The sequence below is a fragment of the Sarcophilus harrisii genome, chromosome 6 (assembly GCF_902635505.1).
Source record: "Sarcophilus harrisii chromosome 6, mSarHar1.11, whole genome shotgun sequence".
NCBI lineage: Eukaryota > Metazoa > Chordata > Mammalia > Dasyuromorphia > Dasyuridae > Sarcophilus > Sarcophilus harrisii.
In genome coordinates, this window is record NC_045431.1 from 32,323,428 (window position 1) to 32,346,244 (window position 22,817).

Genomic DNA, 22,817 nt, shown 5'->3' on the forward strand with positions numbered 1-22,817 from the left:
ATAGGATCATAGCTTTGGTGCTGAGAAAAACACGAAATCTAATTGACTCATTTTTACACACATTTTTAGGTGATGTGATAAGTGTCTGAAGTCCTATAATTCTTAAAATTCAAAGCCTGTCTCAGTTACTTTTTGACCAATACATCATTATGTGACGGATTGTTAAGCCTCTTTATGGCTTAAATTAAAACACTTGGTTTTCTCTTCTTGTTGGATCCTCCCCTATGTATCAACATATATACTCTTATATTTTAAAATTCTAGTATTATAAACTATTAGCTAAAGCTATTATTTTACTTACCAGATGGGGTTCTAATAAGTTGAGTAAACAATTTAAAATTTAGTTTTCACTTTTTTTCCCCAAGAAGAACATGACCATAAACTAATAGACTGAAACAAAGCATCTCAAAATAGTCCTCATTGTATTCATGTAAAAGACCTGAAAAATAAATGCAAATTCACCAGAACTATAAAAAATTTTATCATTTAATCCTTGGAATGTATCCAGAGCATATTTATTTCTTTTCAGTTATCTTCTGAAAGTAAAAGTTGTAAAGGATTATACATTAGAAGCTTAAAGTTAGAAAATAACCCTAATATCTGGGCTTACATAGTAGTAAATGATGCAAGTTCATACATGCCTATCAATTATTTTAGTCATATTGATTTGTTATGAATTAAACTAATCATTGATGCATTTAACAATCTAAAAAAATTTCTTGTGTATAAAGATCCTAATTGCCAAAGTACATACATAATTAAAATCATGAACCTGAGGAAGTAAAAGAAAAAGCACATTTTTTAAAAATGCTGTGGCAGAAGCTGCATAAAAAACATGCTCATAAAAAGATGCCTTTCTAAAGGAAGTAAACTGTATAGGCACTGTCTTCTTATATCAAATTAGTTTCTTTTACCAGCATAATGTAACAGGACTTGAAATGCCCAAATGCTACTGTAGTAAGATGCTTTTAAGGCAACCACGTGCAAAAGCTTGTGTGAAATACATAAAAAAATGTAAACACAGCTTTCCCCAAAGTAAGGATTGTGCAACTATTATAGTTCATACTTTTTAACAATTGCCAGATCAGCAGAGTATTGAAAAAAAATCATAAATAAATATCAATAATCAACAAGTGAAGGATAAATGAATGACTTTAAAAATCCTTTTCTTAAGTTATATTCTATATTAGGCAGACTTTAATTTCTGATGAACAGCTTTGAAAGCTCTCAATCTAAAAATATGGACTTAAATTCTCATCACATGGAATGTTTTAACAATATATAGATACTGGACCTTTAAATTACAATCCTCCAAATTCTTTGTATTAAATATTGAGCACATTGCATAGCAGGAAATTTAGTTCACTACCTATAAAAAATGTTGTTCTGTTCGTTCAAGGAGAATTTCGCCTTTATCTTTCAGTTTTCTTCTTTCATACTGTAGAGTGGGTCCACAAGTTTATTATGCACGTGCATTAAACCTTAAAGGAGAAAAAAAAAAGTACAGTTCGAGTTGTAGTTAGGTTACCAAATGAGATATTTGCCAGTGATTAGCATAGTGCCCATCTCACAGAAAGTATTGTCTTTTCCCTTCTAACAGTAATTTTTATGTATATCTCATCTCAATTTTAATACAAAGAAAAAAATTTGAAAAATACATAGAAGAACAGCAATACATCACAACAGCCAATTAATACAAACGTAAAACACTCAAATGTGGTAAAAATTTTGGCAAAATTAAGTTCTACTCAAAATAAGCCCAACCCAGATAGAGACATTTCCCCAGCCCAATATTTTCAGAAGTTTTTTAACCTAGCACTGTAGGTGTGAAAGATACAAAAGAAATGCAGAAGACAGGTTTTTCCTATCCTCAACATTCAGTTCATTTAACCAAATTTTGTGCAGAACATGAAGCTAGATGGTTGAGAAGATAAAGTTTAGCCCTTGTTCTTATGGAACTTACACCAAATCCTGCACTGGAGAGTTATGGAATCAGAGATTAAGTGAAATTTGGGGAGGAAGTCAACCATTGGGGATCAGGAAGGATGTCAGAGGCGCTAACTTTTGAATTGGGCTTTAAGGAAGGAAGAAGCAAAAACTGAAGAAGATACTCGGGATCAAACAATGAACAATGAGGGGCTGGAAAAACTACTTGGGGCAGAAGCATATGGAGGCAGGAATATGATAAAGGTGGAAAAATTAGGTTGGTGGTGTTAGGTTGCCGACAAAAAAAAAGTGAAACATAAAGGTTTTAAGCAAAGATTTCTTTGAAAGCTATAGAGACATCTATATAAAAGAAAAGTTATTCTACCACCTATATAAAGGATGGATTAGAAATTGCCAGATTACAATATCATGGTTAGAAAATGGACAGAAGTTTTTCTTTTTTTCATTAGTATTATTTTTTTAAAATCCAAGGTAGCTCTTTAAATGCAATAGTTTAAATAAGAAATTCAAACTGGCCTAATAGCAAATTTACATTTTAATATGGCAAATATTCAAAGATATGGTGATAATACAATATTCTAATCCTAGTGCATGTCACTGGCATAAAATAACCATAAATTCTCCCCCCAAATGTCTGACTGTCTAGTAAGATATCCTAAAAAACTACTCATATTTTGGAACATGTAAATATTTTAAAACTCAACAAATACCTGTACATATATACAAAATCACATTCACTTATGAAAAATTGGATCTTTGGAGATCTGACTCATAATATTTAATTCATAATAATTTAAGACAGGTGCTAACCTTTAGCTATGAAAGGCAACATATTAAAACAAATTAATAGCATGGTTAGGATTAAAAGTAAAAGTTTAAACTTAAGTGATATTAATCAGTTTCAAATTTGTTAGATGCGCCCATTTGTAATGGGAGTAGAAATAGATATAGTGAATGTAGTGGGCCTCAGAACAACAAGGACCTGGGATTTGAACACTTACTGAATGATGCTGGGCATGTCACTTAACCTCAGAGTACGCCAGGCAACTGTCTTTAAGACTAAATGACAGAAAATGTGCAGGCCTCCATTGGTAGGGAGTTTTCCTCACCTGAAGAGTTTTCTACATCAATGAAAATCCAGGTCTACTCCCTATCCCTAGTTACAAAGAAAAATTGAAATGCTAATTAGAAATAATTCTTAACTAATCATCAAAACAGGTCTCTTGGCTCTTTTATGAGGCAAAACTATAAATGAAGTAAAAAAAATTAGCTTAAAAATTGTAATTTTTCACTGATTCAAATTTGTCAAATTATTAGGAAGATTTTATTTTATAGTACTAAAAGCCAGATTTCATTTTGAAAATAGAAGTGGAAGTGGGCCTGAAAGACAAACACTAAACTTTTTTTTAAAATACAGATGCTAAAGTATTTTCCTAATGCATTGGATAGGTAAGATTATGTTGCTTTCTTGCTCAGGAACCTTATGCATATGTCTCCCCTACCTAAAAGACAACAGACAAACTCCTTTGGTCCTGAGGCTGCTCAGGGATGCATTAACAAATTGCTGGTGCAGGAAGACCCTAGTTCAAACTTAGAAGCAGATGATTTTTAGCACATGCCCCCAAGTAATTTATTTACTCCATCTGCCTCAGTTACTTCAACTAAATAAAAGGCATAGAACAGCACTTGCAGGTTTTGAGGATCCAGTGAGATACCTGTAAAGTCTGTTGCAGACTGTAAAGTGATACATGTGCGCATGCATGTTACATGTATGTATGTATATAAAACACAAAACTATCAATGTATATATAGACTATCTCCAGTTCCACAGATCACAGCTTAGCCATGCTTTCTCATCCTTAACAAATTTTGCTCATGGGGCTCCCATACATCATTCACAGGTGATTTACCCCACATGCTGGGCGGGCCAGCGTGAGCAAGATACAGGAACACAATGCTGATCCCCTCCTCTCACTTTAGGACCCCCCTCTCTCCTTTTCCACTTATACATCCTTTATGGTATGTACCCTGGGCAACTAAATATCTATTCACTCATTTGTTACAACCTTCTGGACAGATGTCGAAGACCCGAATTAAGGTTGTGACTATGAAAGGAGAAATGTTGAATTCAAGAAATGTTGTACAGAAAGAAATAGCAAGAACTTAGCACAGACAAAAATAAGAAAATTTGAAAAATAACACCAATTATACAGCTTCATTCAAGTTTTATGCATACAACAATGACAAACTTTATAAAAAACATAGTAGCTTCATAACCACCAGTAACACACTATAGATGGTATTATTCCCATTTTTTGGAACAGGAAATTAGGTTTAAGTGATTTGTTCATCCATAACATGCTGCCTATTTACTCAACCATGTGACTTTTATAAGGTGAAACCTACATTAATCAGGCAGACACCAGGATGTAGAGGAAGAGGGAGAATGGGAATTAACATAAGAACCTCAGACATGGAGTGGTCATCCCAAAACACACGTCACAATATACTCAGACTCCTCACAAGATGCTATTGTATGTTATTTCATGAGTTTCTTGAATTGCTGTGGCCAAAACAGGGAATTTATCACTTTCTGACCCAGCTTCCAGAGGTAAGCTTCTCGGAACTTAACCAATCAGTCACCAAGCCCTACTCTCAAAAGTGTGTTTGATAGGTAGGGTAGAAACATCTCCAGTTCAGGAAACAATTCCTATAACACAGAGGGCTGATATTGTGCTGATATGGAATTTTAATTTTCTTAACATACACTGGAATTCTCTGCCAAAAGCAGAGTGGCTAATAACCCACAGACCTATTTTCATAATTTCATGCTACATGAGATAGAAAAACCAATGAGGTAACATGCTATTCTTATTCTAATTCTCATCAACAAGAAGGCAGTTCCTGGGGGCAGAAATCATGGTAACCTTGGGAACCAGTGACAACTCCATCTGAGAATTTGTGTTATGGGAAGAGGAAGGCTTATCACAGTCTGCCATGGGCCTGTGGAGGAGGAGAGCAGATTCCCAAATGTTCATTTGCAAGAAGAAAGTTGGCAAAAAATACCATGGACTAAAATTCAGTAGGAGAATTGAACCCAGGAATGATGGAAATTAAGAATTAAAAATTCAAAAGCACATAAAACATGTCTGAGGAAAAAGAAAACAGTAGTTAGTTGTTTAATGAAACTACTGTCTACTCAGTTCAAATCTTTACCATGGTGGCTATTGTACACTGTATACAGTGACCCAAGTTACTCTCCTTCCCTTTGCAGCTAGCTCACCACTTTGTCCCCTTCCTAAATCCTGTCCTTATATCCAAGATTTATCTTCAGTTAGCCCTGCCTTAAACAAAAAAGAGCCATAAAGCACGTACAGGTACAGGTAACAAAAGGAATAAGCCAGTGAACTTGCCTAACTCCGTAATATGGAAGCTTATAGAATATATATAATTGTATTTATATATCATACTATGTTATGTATTATATGTATTACGTAAATATATAATACATAAAGGAGTTTAGAATATTTTAAGTTGAGGAAAAAAACAATTAAAAACCCTTTAGGAACATCATAATATTAAACTTTTGGGGAACTATACATGAAATAAGAGAAAATTGGGTTGACAAGGTTAAGGGCTAGTTTGTGGAGATTTTTAGTTGACAACCAATTTCCTGTATATAAAACAGTATGATATGAAAAACTGACAATGAACATTTTCAAGGCTATTTCTGATTTATAGAGGAAAGCAGAGCTTTAAGAACCCAAACCACCATTTGATTTGTCAAGTCATTTGTGTACCAAATTAATCTTGTATACCCAGATGTAAAATGAAGGATACTTTAGAAGAACCCTAAGAAATAACAAAACTACGATTATCAATCCAAAAACATGTAATTCAGTTTTTTGGTTTCCGGCTCTGCGATACAAGTGATTTTTCTTTATTCTAATTAAGTTTTAGCATTATGCTTGACTCCTGCCCTTCTTTTATATGCTATTCGTGGCTAGATATTATAATCTCTATAAAGTATTGCTACAGAGATTCTCCTTTGTTAGAACTAAAAAAGTTCTGGGTGGGCAGGGCATTTTTTAAAGTGACATAAAAGTTCTGCTATCTATTCAAGCTGAAAATATATTGTCTCTAGTGTAATTGTGTCAAATTAATTTTTATAATATTTGAAGTTTCCTAGCTGGCAAGTCATTGTTCAAAATGCATTTAATTTCCATTGTCTCTGGTAGAAATGTTAGTTCTTCAGTGATCTATTAGGGAATACCCATGGCTTTAGTCTAAATATCTATGCCTTAGTCTAAAACTTAAGTCATAGCCTCGTTTCAATTTCTCAGGGAAAAAAATAAAACACTTGATGTCCATCTGGTAATAAACATGTCCAGGTGATCCTATCAACAGATTTTAAAAGGGCAATGCAGAGCCTACTTTCCAGTTCATCAGAATTTGTCAAAACCTGTGTCCAGGTGTCACAATGTGAAATCAAAGATTTTGTGAAAAATGTAGATTTATCTGTGTAAAGATACAACCAAAAAAATCCTCAATATCAACCACAACGAATAAACCTTTATTCTGTTTTTTTGTCCTTTGTGCTACATCAAGGAGAGACCCAGAACATTTTTATAAAGGCCACATAGTCTGGTGTGCTGGGAGTTTAGTAATTTGGATCCTATATTTCTTTAAGCAAGTCACTGCTCTTTGGGCCCAACTCTTCCATGTATGAAACGATGGGTGAGAGGTCAAACTTGATGTCCCATACATATTCCTGAACCAAAAGGTCCAAAACAGAAATGGACTGCCCTCCTTGAGGCCCACTCCCTTCCTGATTTCCTTTTCAAGGCTCCCAAGTTGGAAGCCCTGAAGTTCATCTCCCTCTGCCCATAAATCCATTCAGTCACACCAAATCTGATCATTTCTGGTGCATCCATCAGCCAGTCAGGACCTTAGGTTGGGGCCCCCTCATTGGTCTCCTTTCTTTCCTTTTCCATCCTCTCAGGGCCTTCTTCCAGCACAGGTCTGACCGTGGAACTCCTGCTCAGACAAGGACGGCCTCTCATTGCCTCTGGGATGAAGTCCAACCACTCTGATGAGTGCTTCTTGACCCAGCCTTCGTTGTCCTGTTTTGGGTGTCCATCCCAGGTCTTCCTCCCAGGGCCCTCATTGCCTGTGTCGATGTCTTTTGGAGCCTGCTTGCTCTTTCATGACTTCCCTTGGGAGTCCTCCTTCCCTCCTCAAGCACCCTCTTCTGCAGCTCTGCTGCTGCTCGGGCTCCTGGCACCCTCCCTCTTGTGCCTCGTGTTTATTGGCACAGACACCCCCTCACTTCCTACTGCACACACTTAAACAGATGCTGTCTCTACTGTCAGAAGAGAGCTCTTGGAGCGGCTGTTTCGTTTGAGCAAACAGAACCTGTCACATAATCGGTACTAATTTAATATTTATTGATTCCCTTAAACATTCTAGCTCTAAAGTTCTACAATATAAATTTAAAAAGTAATACAAATAACAAACTTGTATACTTCCTTCCAAATAATGTGTCCTGGCTGTCTTGCTGTTTAATTAATCAGCTAATAGCTATTAAGTAGTAGATTGTGTCTGTACTGCTACTTTTTAATTCTAAAAATTTGTATCCCTCAGAGTGACTGCCAAGCTGTGTCTAATACTAAGAGGGTCTCAATAAATTATTACTAAATAATGATGAATGATAAGTAACTAAGGTGCTATTAAGCTTATTAAAATATTTTGCAATTATAAAATGATACTTTTTATTAAATAAACACATACTAAGAATTTAGGCATAATAATAAGGGCATATTCTCATATAGTTAATTAAATATCTAAAATGAAAATAATTCACCTTAAGGACTCTCATACAAAGTCCATTTGATTTTCCAATTGGGTAGCCCATCTCTTTTAAGTTTTTGCTTTAAAAAAAATAAATTGAATTATATCAGTTGAACTGAATTATTTTAGTTCCTTCTATCAACTACAAAGAATTAAAAGCAGTTTGAATTCAGTGCAAAGTTACTATCACAGTTATCTTTGCCATCTTTCTCCTATTTTAAGACTGATACAATTTCAATTCTATTTTGGGGAAGCTTGAGCTCACTAAGAAATGGGAGAATCACCTCACTCTGTGCTCATCATACTATTGGGTCCTGCCCTAAATCCCCAGAATGAATTTAAATGTGGTTAAATATGGGCAGTATTACTCCCTAAGTTTCATTTTGATATCATTCTGATGTTTTCCCATACTTTTTTCAAGTATATGGTTAAGAGTATTTTAAAAAGGAAAATGTCATTTTAAAACTAAAACAAAACAAAAAAAAAAGTAATATAATTGAAATAAGGACCCATTAGACACAGGAATCTGTTGTTAATTTTATCTCTGTCTCCAAAGTATAAAGGGCAAAGATGACAAACTTGGAGATTACAAGACAGTGAGGGAAACTTGTACTAATGACATTATTTTGTTATGTCACTCTTGTACAACTGTCTCCAGTTGAGCTTTTCTTGATGTAGTCTGCTATCTTCTGCAGCTCATTTTGCAGAAAAGGAAACTGAGGCAAACAGGATTAAGCGACTTGCCCAGGGTCATCCAGCTGGTAAATGTTTGAGGCTGGATTTGAACTCAGGTTCTCCTGCCTCCAAGGTTGGCGCCATCCAGCTACCCCAACAAATCAAAAGCAGGATGGTTCAAGCATCACTTTGCTTATTCTTCCACCTCTTCTTTACTGCTTCGCTTTCAAGATGCAATTAACCTGGCTTCCCTGTAATTCGGTATTAGAGGGCATCGGTGCTAGGTGATTATTCATGACTTTTTTTTGTTGGTTTTCTTGCCATATGTGAAACCTATAGACTCTTCAAATTCCCATCTCAGTGAAACCCTGTCCAGCCAACTCAGCCCATCTTAAATGTTAACAGAGAAGATGTTCTTGATTTTATTTTCCCAATGAGATTGGCATAAGCTTGACAAACCATTTAACTGAAGTTCTCCTATATAAGTGTACTACTGAGTCAAGAGAGGTAGAAAATGTGAAATGAGTTATCAATTCCCTTTTGGAAAAGATCTAGGAAGGAATATTTCTGGGAATTGGAGGTAACATGCTTGTTTGACTACGACACTCAAAAGAGGAGAAGAAAAACAAACATAAATATGAGCAAAACAGCAATGTTAAACTAGGAGAAATTTTTCTTAAAATATAATAACCTTAAACTATAGCTAGAGATAAACAACAGTTTGCTAAAATCCCAAAGAAATTGACTGATTTTCTAATTTGTTGTAATTGCAAGTTATGTGCAATAAAGCAATAATGAAGCATCTGGCACCAGGTTAAAAAAAAAAAAAAGATTACAAATGTTTTTTTCAAAAAGATGAGAACTATTGATACCACAGTATTCATGCTATTTCAACTGTCAATGACACTGAATGGGAAATGGTTAAATATAATACTATAAATATAATGCTATAAAAAGAAATGTTTAAATAAAAAATAAATAAGTGTTTTAAGGGGAAAAAAATCAAAATTTTTTAAATTGAATGTGGGAACATCTTTTGATTTGGAGCAGGGTAATGGAGTTTTGGAAACTATTATAGCATTGGAACAGAGTTTGGGCAGGTGAAAATATCTACTATGACTATATGTACAACCTAAAGACACCCAAAACATACTGCTTTAAAACAACCAACAACTTCATAACAGTTTGTATTTGGTCTGTGTGTATGTGACTACGAATGTGTATTTTATAAGTAACATCACAAAAATGAAGGGTTGTTTTTTAAATCAGTAACATGATTTTGATATATGTTAAGAGATTTTTATTACATTAGACAAAATAATTAAAATCTCATTTAGATTCCTTTTGGCATTTCTTAAAAGGGCAAAAAGAGAGTGATGTAGATGGCTTCCTAGTCAAGAAAAAAAATTAAAGATTACTAATCCAGGTTGAAAATGATAAATAACCTTAAACATTTAGAAAAATCCGTGTAAACAACAAACATAATGGAATAGCTTCAAAACACACAACTCTGTATACCTGGATTGATTAGCATCAGATATAATTCAGACATACAGAAACTCATTTAAAAATAGGTGTAGTGTCCTGTTGATCATCTGAGAGGCAAGCAGTATGGCTAAGAGGATAAGAGCTTTGTCTTGCAGTGTGGCCCTAAGAAAGTCACTTCTTAAGGTCTTGGTTTCCTTATCTTAAACAAAGGGCTTAGAAAGGAGGATTCTGGGAAAATGGCAGAGTCCAAAAATTTCAAGCTCTCCCTATCTCTCCCACAAACAGAACAAATTTGCACCTCTGGGCCAACAGACTAGGGAAAAACCAAGAAGATTTGGGGTAGAACAGGGTCTTCCTGATGAACCCTAACAAGATCTGGAGAAAGACCCCGGGGCCAAGACGGACTTGTCAGCAGAAACATCAAGTAGGGACTAGTCCCTGGGTGAGCTGGAGCCTCAGCAGGAACCACAGAGACTTTCATCTCCAAGACTCTTTGTCCAGTCAGGGTCTGATCCCTAGAAGACGGAGGGAACATCCTCAGCCCCAGCTGTGCTGCTGAGCCACATGGCCCTGGGGGAGGAGGAGCTAACACACAGAGTACAGATATGGGGGTGGGGGGAGGTGGGGATACTGTGGACAGTTACAGGAGGGATGGCTCTTGGTTTGGGGGTTCCTGATCAGAAGGGAGAGGTGAAGGGAAGTTTGAGGCATCATCCCCCCACTCCATGATTAAAGGTGCTTACACTAATACTTAATTAAAAACAGATGAACAGGCAGAGAAGAAAGAACACCAATGAAACATACTATGGGAACAGGGAAGACCAGGGTTGACTTTCAGAGGAAGATACTTTAAGCTAATAAAAAAAAAAAAAAAAAGAAAAAGAAAACTTCCCCTAAATGTAACTTGAAATGGCTCCCCACCCAGAGAGAATTTATAGAACTCAAAAGAGAATTCAAAAATCAAATGAGACACACCAAGGAGAAACTAAAGGGAAAAAAATCATCTGAGAAAAAAAGAGATTATGAAAAAAAGTTAATCAGAAAAGAAGGTATAGAGTCTCAAAGATGAAAATAACTCTGAAAATTAGAATTGGGCAAGTGAAGGTAGAAGAGACCAAGAAATAACAGATTATAAAGAAAGAGAAAATAGAAGAGAATGTGAAACATCTCATAAAAAAAATGACAGATCTGGAGAATAGATCAAGAAGAGAAAACCTAAGAATATTTGGATTGCCAGAAAGTTGTCACTAAAAAGCAAACCCTGACACAATGCAGGAAATAATCCTAGAAAGTTGCAGCAAGAACAAAAGAACAATTTACAAGGAAATAAAAAAAAAAAGAAAGGCACTCATGAATAATTTCTTCTACTAACATATATACATTTTTAAATTGGTATTCGTTATTTTGAATCTTCCCCGATTTCTGACGGACACATGATAATGCTCTTTTCTTTTGTTTCATTTTCTTTTGGATTATTTTTGTTTTTCTTATTCTTTTCTTCAATTAAAATAAATTTGGGGAAAAACAATCCAAAAAATATTAAACCAATAACCTTAAAAAAAAAAAGGATTTGGGATTATAGTACTTTTCAAGAAAATATATTCCATAAACCAGTGCTGATCAAATGGCTAAAATAAAGAAAGATGCTATTCTTTAATTTTCATAGGAAACTGACTCACTAAATCCTAGATGATATATGAGGAAGCAATATGGTATAATGGTAAAGAAAAACTATTAAGAATCTGAGGTCATTATTTCTAATCTTTGCTTTGCTACATACTAACTTGGAAAGATCTCTGGGTCTGGATTGGATTTAAAAAAAAAAAAAACTCTTTAAGTACAGAGTTTCAGCGCTCTATTACTATATAATTCTCCAAAGGCAGCTAAGTGGCACAGTGGGAAAGGTGCTGAGTTTAAAGCCATGAAGACCTGAGAGTTCCTCAGGTATTAGTAGCTATGACCCTGGATGAGCATTTAAATGCTTGTATTCCTCAATTTACTCAACTGCAAAATGGGATCAATAGAACCTACCTCATAGAGTGTAAAGAGACTGGCACAGAGGAGATGCTTAAAAAAAAGGCTGGTTCCTTTCTCCCTTTCCCTTACAGGATCTAAGATCCTTGAGTCTAGGAACTGTTTTGATTTTGTCTTTATACTCCCAGAGCCCAGCACAATGCTTGGCCCTTAATATGTGCTAACAAATAATTGCTAAAATTGCAAATATAAGTATTTTTATATCAATCAATATAAAAAGCCCCTAAGTACCTATAATGTATCATGAAAATCTGTTGTAAAATTTCTTTTTCCCAAGTCACATGATATTTAGAAAGAAATCTTTAGGAACAAATAGGAAAATGTCAGGAAAAATTGTGACCAAAAACCATTTTATTCAGAACTCAATACTGTAGTGTTCACTTATTCAACACACATATATTTTTCAATTACAATGATGTTTTTGATTTCTTGATGATGCTGATGCATTTGTAGCTGGCAAAAAGATGAAAAAAAATTTAACATATTCAAATCTAAATGGATCTTTTCTCTCCTATATCTTTAGGATCAAGCAAATTAGGGAATCAAAAGTAATAAAAGTATTACCATAAATGTCATGTTTTGTTATGACTAATCTACTATCAATGAAATTTAATAGAGAAATGAAGTTGTATTAAAAAAAGTTTTTTCTTATACTCAGAAATATAAGGAAATGCATTAAGAAATTCAGTATTCCTGTTACAGCAAATACAGTTGATAAAAAAGACTAAGTAAAATAGACATTCCATTTTTAAGCAGTTAAAAGTACAACAAAGAGGGAAAATAAAAACTTCTTACAAAAGTTTGCACTTAAAGGTTAACTCATGACATTCAAAATTTTAGTCCCCATTTAAGTTTGAACATACTTTAAAATTTTCCCTATGAATTTTAAAATAACTGGTCCCTTGAAACATACTTGATGTCTTTAATGAAATTATCATTTTTACAAAGTGTTCTTCATTTTCTGTGTCCTTTTTTACATGTAAAAACTGCTTGTACAAATCTAAATACTGTGTTTTAATAATATAGATATTGCTTATTTTAAAGAATTATGCTCAAGGCAAAAGTTCCCAGTTAAATCTGAAATAGTTAGCTCAATCCATGTACTTTCATTTAAAACTAGCAGAGAGTGTCAAGGAAAAAAAAATATCAAATATAATTTCAAATGTTCCAAAAATAGCACTGGTTAGGAAAATTTCAAAGTAGGCATGATATTTGTATTATAACACTGAATTCAAATTAATGAAACTCAAGTTGACATGAACTCTCAATATGGGTGAGAACCCGAACATGTAAAAACACAATGACCAATAGCAGAAGAAAAAAGCTCATCTAACTAAAAAGTTCACTTGGGGCTAAAATTTCCATATGGGAAACTGAGCCACAAATAAAAACTCTAACAAAAAGTACAGATGGAAGATCCTCCTACTGCTGTCCTTTTTCAAAGTGAGAGAACAGAAACAGTCATTCATTCAGCAGCCACTACTGCTTTAATTTGAACATTCTTCTTGAAAACATAGGTAATGTGCCAGCACAATGCCAGTTTTCAGGAATATAGGGCGGGATTTAATTCCCTCACCGTATCAAAATGTAAATATACCATTAACAAATCATATATAGACAACTTAAAGTCAATGCTCACCTTTAAAGTATTTCACAGTTTTAACTCTTAATTCTAAGGTAGCATCTTCATCACATACAAAAATAGTTCGAGGATGCTGCTGGAAAGCTGAGACAGTCCACATATGATTGACTCCTTCTTCTATTGCCTTGTACAGTGCAAATGCTTTATGTGCGCCTGTTATGAGAATCATTACCTAGAAAACAGTGAATGTGCATTAAATTCCAAAAGCCCCTATATAATTTAAATGGTTAAAAATGGTTACATGGTAATTAATAAGAGGTTACAATCATCTTCCAAAAGTTATACATACTCTGCAGACATAGAAAAAGTCATTCAACCCAATTCCTTCCATGAGATAAAAATGGTCTTGATAATCAAATCAGGAAGAGAAAAACCAGTATCTCTAATGAATACCAAAAAAAAAAAAAAAAAAAAAAAAAAAAAAAAAAAAAAAAAAAAACACCTGAATATTAGCAAAAAGGCTATAGAAGCATACAAACGAATATTTGCTGTGACTGGCTTGAATGTGCCTTGCAAAATATTAAAGCAATACATAAATGCTAGATGCTATTATTATTACTGTTTTGATTACTATTCGATGATAAGGGAATGGAAAGGGATTGAGAAGAGGAATAATGTGAAGAAATGCTAGAAAGGTAAGCTAAAGCTGAACTGTTAAAGCTCCAGAAATTAGTACTTACTGTAAAGTCTGAAATGAAGCAAAAAGACTAGTCAGAGATATTAGCCAAGAAACTATTTTACAAATCTTTGCAGGATGATAAAGTGTGTTTGAACAAAGACCAAGAATGGAAATGAGGGATGAATGTAAGAAGTAATATTCATTAAGTCTGAACAACTTTTAAGATGTGAGAGGCAAAAAGAGTCAAAGATGACTCTAAAGTTTTAAGTCTAAGTGACAGTGTCATGAAGAGAAACAGGGAGTTTAGGATTGGGGCAAATTTGGGAAAAGAAATTGAGAGATGATGTGTTCACTTTTAACACAATGAGTTCGAGTTGGTAGCAGTATATCCAGATAAAGATGTCCAATGGAAAGTTGAAAATGTGGGACTAGAATTGAGGAGGACATCAAAGTTAGACATAGATCTGGGAACTGTTAAGAGTGCAGAGATCACATTTAAGGTCTAAGAAGAGGTACTTTCAAAGGAAGCATTCTAAATGGCAGCAAGTCAATGGATGTTGGTAAAACCTTAGGAAAGAGTGAACAGCCTAAAATGCTATAAAAAGTTAAGAGACTCGTATTTCTTAAGATGACACATTTTTAATTGTATATTTGTCCATAAAAGTCAGATTACAAGGGATTGAGGGCAGCAAGAAAATGAAGAAAGAGAATACCTACAATACTCTTTTAGCACATTTAGCAGTAAAGGCAAGAAAGAGTTATGATGAAAGCTTGGGGGAGCAGCAGGATCAGGGAAGATTCTAATAGTAAAGGGGAAGCTTCTGCATATAACTAAGTAGAAGAGAATTGAGAAGTAAAAGAATGAAGAAACAAGAGAGAACAGGGAAACTGAAGTATCCTAGAGGGAGATGAAACAGAATTAAAAGCACAAGCAGATGGGTTTGTCTAGGCAAGGAGGAAAAACCCATTTATCCTCTGAAAGGAGAAAAATGAAGGAAAAGATAGATGACTGTTTTCAGTGTCTAACAGGAAAGAAAAAATCTTTTTCAGATTTTAAAAAATTTCCTCAGTAAGGTGAAGGAAAACACTTATTGAGAAAACAGAGTGGGGATGGAGAGGAGGAACATGAGGAAGGACATGTGAATATTTGCTAGTAAGGAATAAGGTAGGGAGAGGCAGCCAGGCCGTACCACAGAGAAAGCTCTGAAGCTGGGACCCTTACTAGCTATGTAATATTAAGTAAGTCATTTAACCTCTTTTTGTCTCAGTTAGCCCATCTCTCTCCCCCCTTCTGCCCGCCCTCCCCCCCAAATAGAATAATAACCGACCCAACTCACAAGGTTGTTGGGAGGACCAAATGAAACATCTGTATCTGGCACACAGCAGGCACTATTATAAATGAATATTCTTTCCCTTCTCCTTAAAAAGTAAATAAGAGATAAATAAATGTAATAATGAGGAGCCATGAAGACGCACATGTATTTATAGTGGGCCATGGCAAAATGGGACTATTTTCCCAGCATCACTTGTCTGTTTGTTCTGTCAAAAGAGAGATTGTGAATATCAACCAGGTCAGGCTGGGTTTAGAAATAGGAAAAATACCAGGGAAAAACTCTTCAACGAGGAGGAAAGTGAATCATGGTAACAGCTGTAAGGGTTATGAAGAAAGAAATCACGTTAAAATAATGGTGGACAGATGATTGCAGGAAGATAGCAAGAAGCCAGAATGACAGATCCAAGGCAAGCAGTGTGCAAGGGCCCAGAAGGCCAACTTTGAAAATCTGACAGTGACCAGAGTCTAACTCATTAATCACCCTGTTACTTTCCTAATAAGATAAAAGACTAAGTTCTCTCAGTTTTACTGCCACTAACTTGCCACTTTTGTTGCCACTCACCTTTTCTAAGTGACAGGATTTGTATGATCTATTTGTTAATAACTCAGAGTTAACTATACTTTTTTATTTCCTCACATTCAGATACAAATTATGAAGCAAGGACTGGTCTGTATCTCTCAAGGAGGATGTTGATCCAATCAAAAATGCTATGTTACTCCAAGATTGTGACTTCTTAAAGTGAATTTAAAGATTAATTCTTGACTGTTAGAATATTAAGAGGAAGTTAAGGAAAGAGGAAATATATAAAAAGTTGGAGAATTGGCTTCCTTTTTTGTCGAAGATCATTCTATAACTACAAATGACCTGTCAGAAAAAATACACTAAAATATCTTATCCTGAGGAGTCTAAATACCAAGTAGCATTCCATTTCTGTCATAACAGGTCAGCATAACACAGGCTCTAAAAACAAGATCATTTTATTGAAAACACCCAAGAACTATAAAATTAAGAGTTTAGTTCAAGCAAAAGCAGGTAAAGTTTTGAATCTATAAAGCCCCCAAAATTTACTTTGGTTGAATTTAAAAGAATGTGCTTTGTGACTCTTAAGAAATTATCAGTTATTAAAAACTGAAAAACAAAGAGTTAAAACAAAAATTATTTATCACTCAATACCAGAACTCCAAGGAGAGATATATGTTAAAAAAAAATAATTAAGTGAATTCTTACTTCTCTAGCATCCATCACCGTCCCCACACCAACTGTCAGAGCCATAGTTGGTACTTTTGATAAGTCTCCATCAAAATATTTGGCATTTGCCAAAATGGTATCCATTGCTAGAGTCTTTAATCTTGTCCTTGATACTAAACTGGATCCCGGTTCATTGAAAGCGATGTGACCATCTGGACCAATGCCTTTCAAAAGAAACATAAAATCACGCATACATGTTTATACATAAAAACGAACAAGGTTTGCCAAAATTTTAAGAAAAGGAAATAGTAAAATTCAAATTTATTTTTGTTTCTTTTTTCCAAAGACTGTTCCTGGAAACTTTTGAAATTAATTTTAATTTATACTTTATTGTATTATTATACTTTAACTTTAAAGTATTAAAACCCTTTTAAGAATCATTGAATTTAATGATCTACTTTTTGAGTCTTTTAATTTCTGCCTTGCACTGGCAGAATTACATCAAAAGTAATAAATAGTGAAAGAAGTGAGCAATTGACTAAAAGTCCAGAGACCCGAATGATTTACCAACAGATCTTCCACTACCCGTGCAACCTATGTTACAAGGTTATTTGTATCACTGCATGCTTTTTCTTAATCCATTATAAAAATACAATAGACTAGAATCATCTTTAAAATACTTATGAGTGCTAAATGTATATGATTGTATTGAAATATGTTCTCTATCAGAAAGTACTCTGTAGGGAATTTTTTTATTTCTTTTTAATTAATCTATACCTATGAATTTTTCTTTTTTTCTAATCTAAAGCCGCAAGTTCACTGGTGTAATAACACTTCTTATGAAAACTCCTTGTTAATAAAATAAAAAATAAAAAATATTTTTGTTAACATGAATAAACTAGTCACCAATTTCTTAATTCCCAGAAGTATAAATGTTCAAATAGAAATATTATGGTTGTATGGAGATTAGGTTTCTAGTAACTTCAATTCTCATATCAGAAGCAATAAAAAATGATTTCTAAACAACCAAAGTATGTGTCATAAAACCTATGTTCCTTTTTGGCAGAAAAAGCCTTTAGCATCTTAGTGCCTCTTATTTAAACATTCAATATCAATTAATATAGCCAACTGATTCCTTAACCCATTGCAGGTAGAAGCAGTAAATAAGGAATTTCTCCTAGATAAGTATTAATAATATTGAAAAATGAGTTGTAAAAAGAAAAAAAGAAGAAAAAACCTACAATAGTACGATACATGTCTTCAGGAGTTTGAAGAACTGGGAGATAAAAGGATTAGATTCATTTTACTGTAAGTACAAATAGCAGATAGAAGTGGCTGTTAAGGAGCACAGTCAAACTTGATGTAAGGAAAAATACTTCTAACAATTAGAATCAGCCATAAAGGGAAAGGTCTGCTTAGGCTGCTAGTGGGTTTTTCCTCACTGGAGGTTTTTCCAAGTAAAAGGCAAATACTTTGGGAATATTGTAGAGTAAATCCTAGTTTATGTATGAATTGGATCTCTAAAGGTTCCCGAAAATCAGCAACCCCAAGTGTTTTTGTTGAGTTGTTCATCTCAAAATTCCAGAAGGATGTCCTGTCCCAAGACATAGTTACCATAATGATCATACTGATTCATTTAGGAGATAAAAATTAAAAATATATACAATATCACTTTGCTATTCTCAGCAATAAAATGATCCCATGACTCCTCTAAAGGACTAAAAAAACAAAACAAAACACAACAAAATGAAAAAATGCTATGCATACCCAGAGAAAGAATTGATTGTGTCTGAATACAGACTGAAGGATACTTTTTTTTTTTTTAACTTAACAGGTTTTTCTGGAAGATCTGGTTTTTGTTTTTTTTTTTTAAACATAACTTTTATAGAAATGTTTTCCATAACATGACATGTGCTTTCTTAAAGAGGGAGGAAAGGGAGAGTGGAGATAGGGAGAAAGGAAGAGAACCTGGAACTCAAAAAGTTTTAAAAACAAAAATGTTTTACATGTAAGTGGGGAAAACAAAAATATTATTTATATGGTGCCCTTCTAAGCAGAAATAGGTCTTTTGGAGCCCAAGTCCAATACTCTTTTAATTATATCATGCTATCTGCTCGCCAATTTTCTGATAAATTCTTAGATACCAGAATAGGTATATTCAACATTTTTTAACAGGTTTTTTTGTTACCTAATGAATCTGTGCTTCAAACTTTCTCCTACCATATTTCTTGATTTCTTTAATCAACCAATTGAGGAATAATACTTCCTGCTGTTTTATAACTTACAATATGGCACCGAACAATTGGAAAATGAAAAAAAGAATAAAACTCTGCAGAGAATATAATTCTTCATATCAAATTCCCCAAGAAGGTCCCTCAAATAAGAGAAAATACTAAGAGATGAAGAATGATAAATTTTAACTGTTTCATTTCATCCAAGTTATTATATGCCCCTGGATGCCCACTATTAACTAATCATGTTACTATTATGTGGATGCTAATAGCTGAGGCAAAATATCCTTAAGATACTTTTCTAGAAACTACAAAAAAATTTAATAGAAAGTTTTAAGACAGTAAAATAAATATGCAGTCATAGATATCTTAGAAGAGGATTATCTCACAAAGAAAGGATTTATATGATACTAAAAACTTTTTAATGGAATTAAAATGACTACATTTTCAGATATAGCAGAGTTGGGATCTTAAAACTTAAGATGAAAATTTCTAGGTGTCTAGAAATCTCTCCCAAATAGTTTTTTTTTTTAATTCACAACAAATATAAGCATGGGACTTTCAATAAAATTATGAGTGATCTTTTACAATGAAATGCAAAACTTTGATTTAATAGGGTTTGTTTGTTTTTTTAAACGGTGCCTTCATAGACTGACTGCTCATATTAAATGTGGCTCTAAGATGTAGAGCAGGGCATACCCTAGATTTCATTCTGCTTATACAGAAATAGCCAGAGTAAATTAAAAATACACTAACAATGTGTTCTTCCCCAACAACAGACTGTTATCTGTGAATAGCATAAGGAAGCAAAAAAGAATGCAAAGGAAGCAAAGTCTATGTTCATGCCAGTTTCCCCTGGAGATCCTAAATGTGAGGAAAAGATAATTAGCCCCAATCAAGATTCTATCAAATTGTTATTTGATGCCTGGGAATACCTCAGGCCAGAAGTTCTTAAAACTCTTCTATAACATACTTCTTTGGAAGATTATAAAGAAGGGAAAGGGACCTGGCATGTGCATGAATGTTTGTGGCAGCCCTTTTTGTAGTGGCTGGAAACTGGAAACTGAATGGATCAACCAAATCATCTCCAATGGAGCAGTAATGAACTGAACCAGCTACGCCCAGAGAAAGAACTCTGGGAGATGACAAAACCATTACATTGAATTCCCAATCCCTATATTTATGCCCACCTGCATTTTTTATTTCCTTCACAAGCTAATTGTACAATATTTCAGAGTCTGATTCTTTTTGTACAGCAAAATAACGTTTTGGTCATATATACATATTGTGTATCTAATTTATATTTTAATATATTTAACATCTACTGGTCATCCTGCCATCTAGGGGAGGGGGTGGGGGGGTAAGAGGTGAAAAATTGGAACAAGAGGTTTGGCAATTGTTAATGTTGTAAAGTTACCCATGCATATAACCTGTAAATAAAAGGCTATTAAATTAAAAAAAAAAAAAAACCAACATACTTCTTTGGAAGGAAGTCTGAAGAACTCTATGGACTTCTTTGTGGAATACTTCTATATGCATAAAATAAAATCCCTAGGATTACAAAGCGCTTATGCAAAAAATCCATCAACAAAATGTTCTGACCACAAACCCCCTGGGTCCCTGCAGGTTAAGGGCTCCTTACAGCCCTCTTGCTCTTCTCTTCCACCACTATTTGACGAGATGGTGTTATCAAAGACAGAAAGAACCCTGGACTGGCAGCAAGGTCCAGGGTTCAAATCCCAGCTCTGTCACATGCTGTGACCACAGGCAATTCACCGAGTCTGAATGGAGCCCTTCTGCAGTCCTTCCGTACAAAGCCGGTTCCATCTCAGGGTCCCCTCCCTCTGCAGAAAGGCCTCTGCCACTTTTCCTGATCAGGGCCTGGAGCCATCCCCAACCTCAGGGAACTGCACAAAGGTCCCTCCACTCCCTGTGTCAGTTTCCCTCTCAAGGCCTGGCACTCTATCTGGGAGCAGGCCAGACTCCTCCAGAGCAAGCCACCTGTAGTTGTGCCTTACAGGTTTCATAAACCCCCATCTCTCTTTTCAAATAGAACCTTGTTATCAGTTACTGAATACAATATGCCAGGACTCCATGCTACCCAAGTGAAAGGATCCCGAGTTTAAAATATGAACAAAAGCCCATCTACAGGAGGGTCATTGAGGGGAGAATGGGAGTGCTCTAGATGTTCAATGGGGTGCATGATCAGAGGGGTGCTGAAGGCAGCTGGATCGGCTGACCAGAGCTAAATGTTAAATGTTACAACTTCTGTGGGAGCATCTGCACCACAAATAGCCACAAACGCTCAAAGTGGAGCTTGCTTTATTGTTCTGTTGGCTGCCTGCACTTAAAGGGATAGGAAAAAATGTTAATAGTACAGATTAAACTTAAGTATAGCATAGATATAGATGAAAAGTAATATAACATACACACACACACACACACACACACACACACACACACTCCTAACAGAGATGATTATAAAACATTTACTAGCACACCTATGAATCTAAGCACATTAAGTTGTCTTGGTCATATTAAATTTATTGAATACTTTTGTTGCAAAAAGGCATGGGTGTTTGCTGAACTACAGTTTTAAATTAAAAAAAAAAATAAAAATCTTCACGCAACTAATGATAACGTTTTTTTACTTACCTCCAACAAAAAGATCAATTCCTCCAGCTTCTTCTATTTTCTTTTCAAATGCATCACATTCTGCTTGTAGGTCTGTAGCATTTCCATCAAGAATATGAGCATTATTAGGATCTATGTCAATATGCTTAAAGAAGTTATTCCACATATATGAATGGTAGCTCTCAGGATGATTTCTGGGAAGTCCTAGAGTTAACAAAGTCAATTTGATAACTTTGAAAATTAGGGATTAACCAATTTCTTGAATCTTTCAGAAACACTCTGGGCACCATACTTCTACCTCTATGGTCAGGTCCCTTCTAGCACTCTCATGAATGTAACCTGAAAAACATCTTATAAACACACTGCCTTTGGACATCACACTTGTTTAGTCATATTTTGTTAATGAAAAGTTCAAATATAACATTTTAATCAAGATAATTGGCTCAGATATGTTAGTTTTAAAACAAGATATTTCACATGCTATTGTAAACAGTTTCTCTTTTGTTTTCCATACATAAATATATCCTATGAACAACTTAAATCAGAAATTTATCCTAATGCCTCATAAGCACATGCTGAAATGTCTTTAATAAAAGGCATATTAACAAGTACATTGATTCTTCTCAGTTCTTTGAAGAGATATTATTTATTTAGAACTTGTTCCTTACATTTAACTTCCTTCATATAACTTCTGATTCTTTCCAGGAAATTTTCTCTAGTTATCCTACTTTGAACTAAAGTAAATCAAAGAATTCCCAAATTATACAATTGGAAGGGACTTGGAGGCAGCTAGATGGTGAAGGTGATAAAATGCCAGGTCTGGAATCAGGAAGATCTGAGTTAAGATCCAGCCTCGGACACTCACTAGCGTAAGAACCTGGGCAAATCACTTAATTCTGTTTGCCTTGGTTTCCTCATTTGTGAAGTGGAAATGATAATGGCCTTCCTCCTACGATTGTTGAGGATAAAATGAGGATAAAACACTTAACAAAGTGTCTGGCACATTGGAAGCATTTACATAAACACCAGTTGTTATTATGATTTATGATTATCTAGTGCAACTATACCCCAAATCATTAAGTCACGTAGAATACCCCTAAACATCCTCAAGTTTTATCTGAAGACCTTCAGAAAAGCACCTTCACAATCCATTTAAGGAGCCCACCATTCCATTC

At 34.5% G+C, this 22,817-nt stretch overlaps 1 protein-coding gene across 2 annotated transcripts in view; it reads right to left on the reverse strand.

Moving 5' to 3' along the window:
- Nucleotides 1–90: 90 nt before the first annotated feature.
- The window catches only part of GNPDA2 (glucosamine-6-phosphate deaminase 2), a 28,007-nt gene continuing 5,280 nt past the window's right edge, over nucleotides 91–22,817 (reverse strand). For both annotated transcript variants that reach the window (XM_031943094.1, XM_031943093.1), the window contains 4 exons: nucleotides 21,664–21,846; nucleotides 16,817–17,001; nucleotides 13,634–13,808; nucleotides 91–1,481 (listed from right to left, as the gene is read on the reverse strand). In XM_031943094.1, coding sequence (XP_031798954.1) covers nucleotides 1,420–1,481; nucleotides 13,634–13,808; nucleotides 16,817–17,001; nucleotides 21,664–21,846 — 605 coding nt within the window. In that variant the 3' untranslated portion in view covers nucleotides 91–1,419. The remainder of the gene's footprint in view (nucleotides 1,482–13,633; nucleotides 13,809–16,816; nucleotides 17,002–21,663; nucleotides 21,847–22,817) is intronic.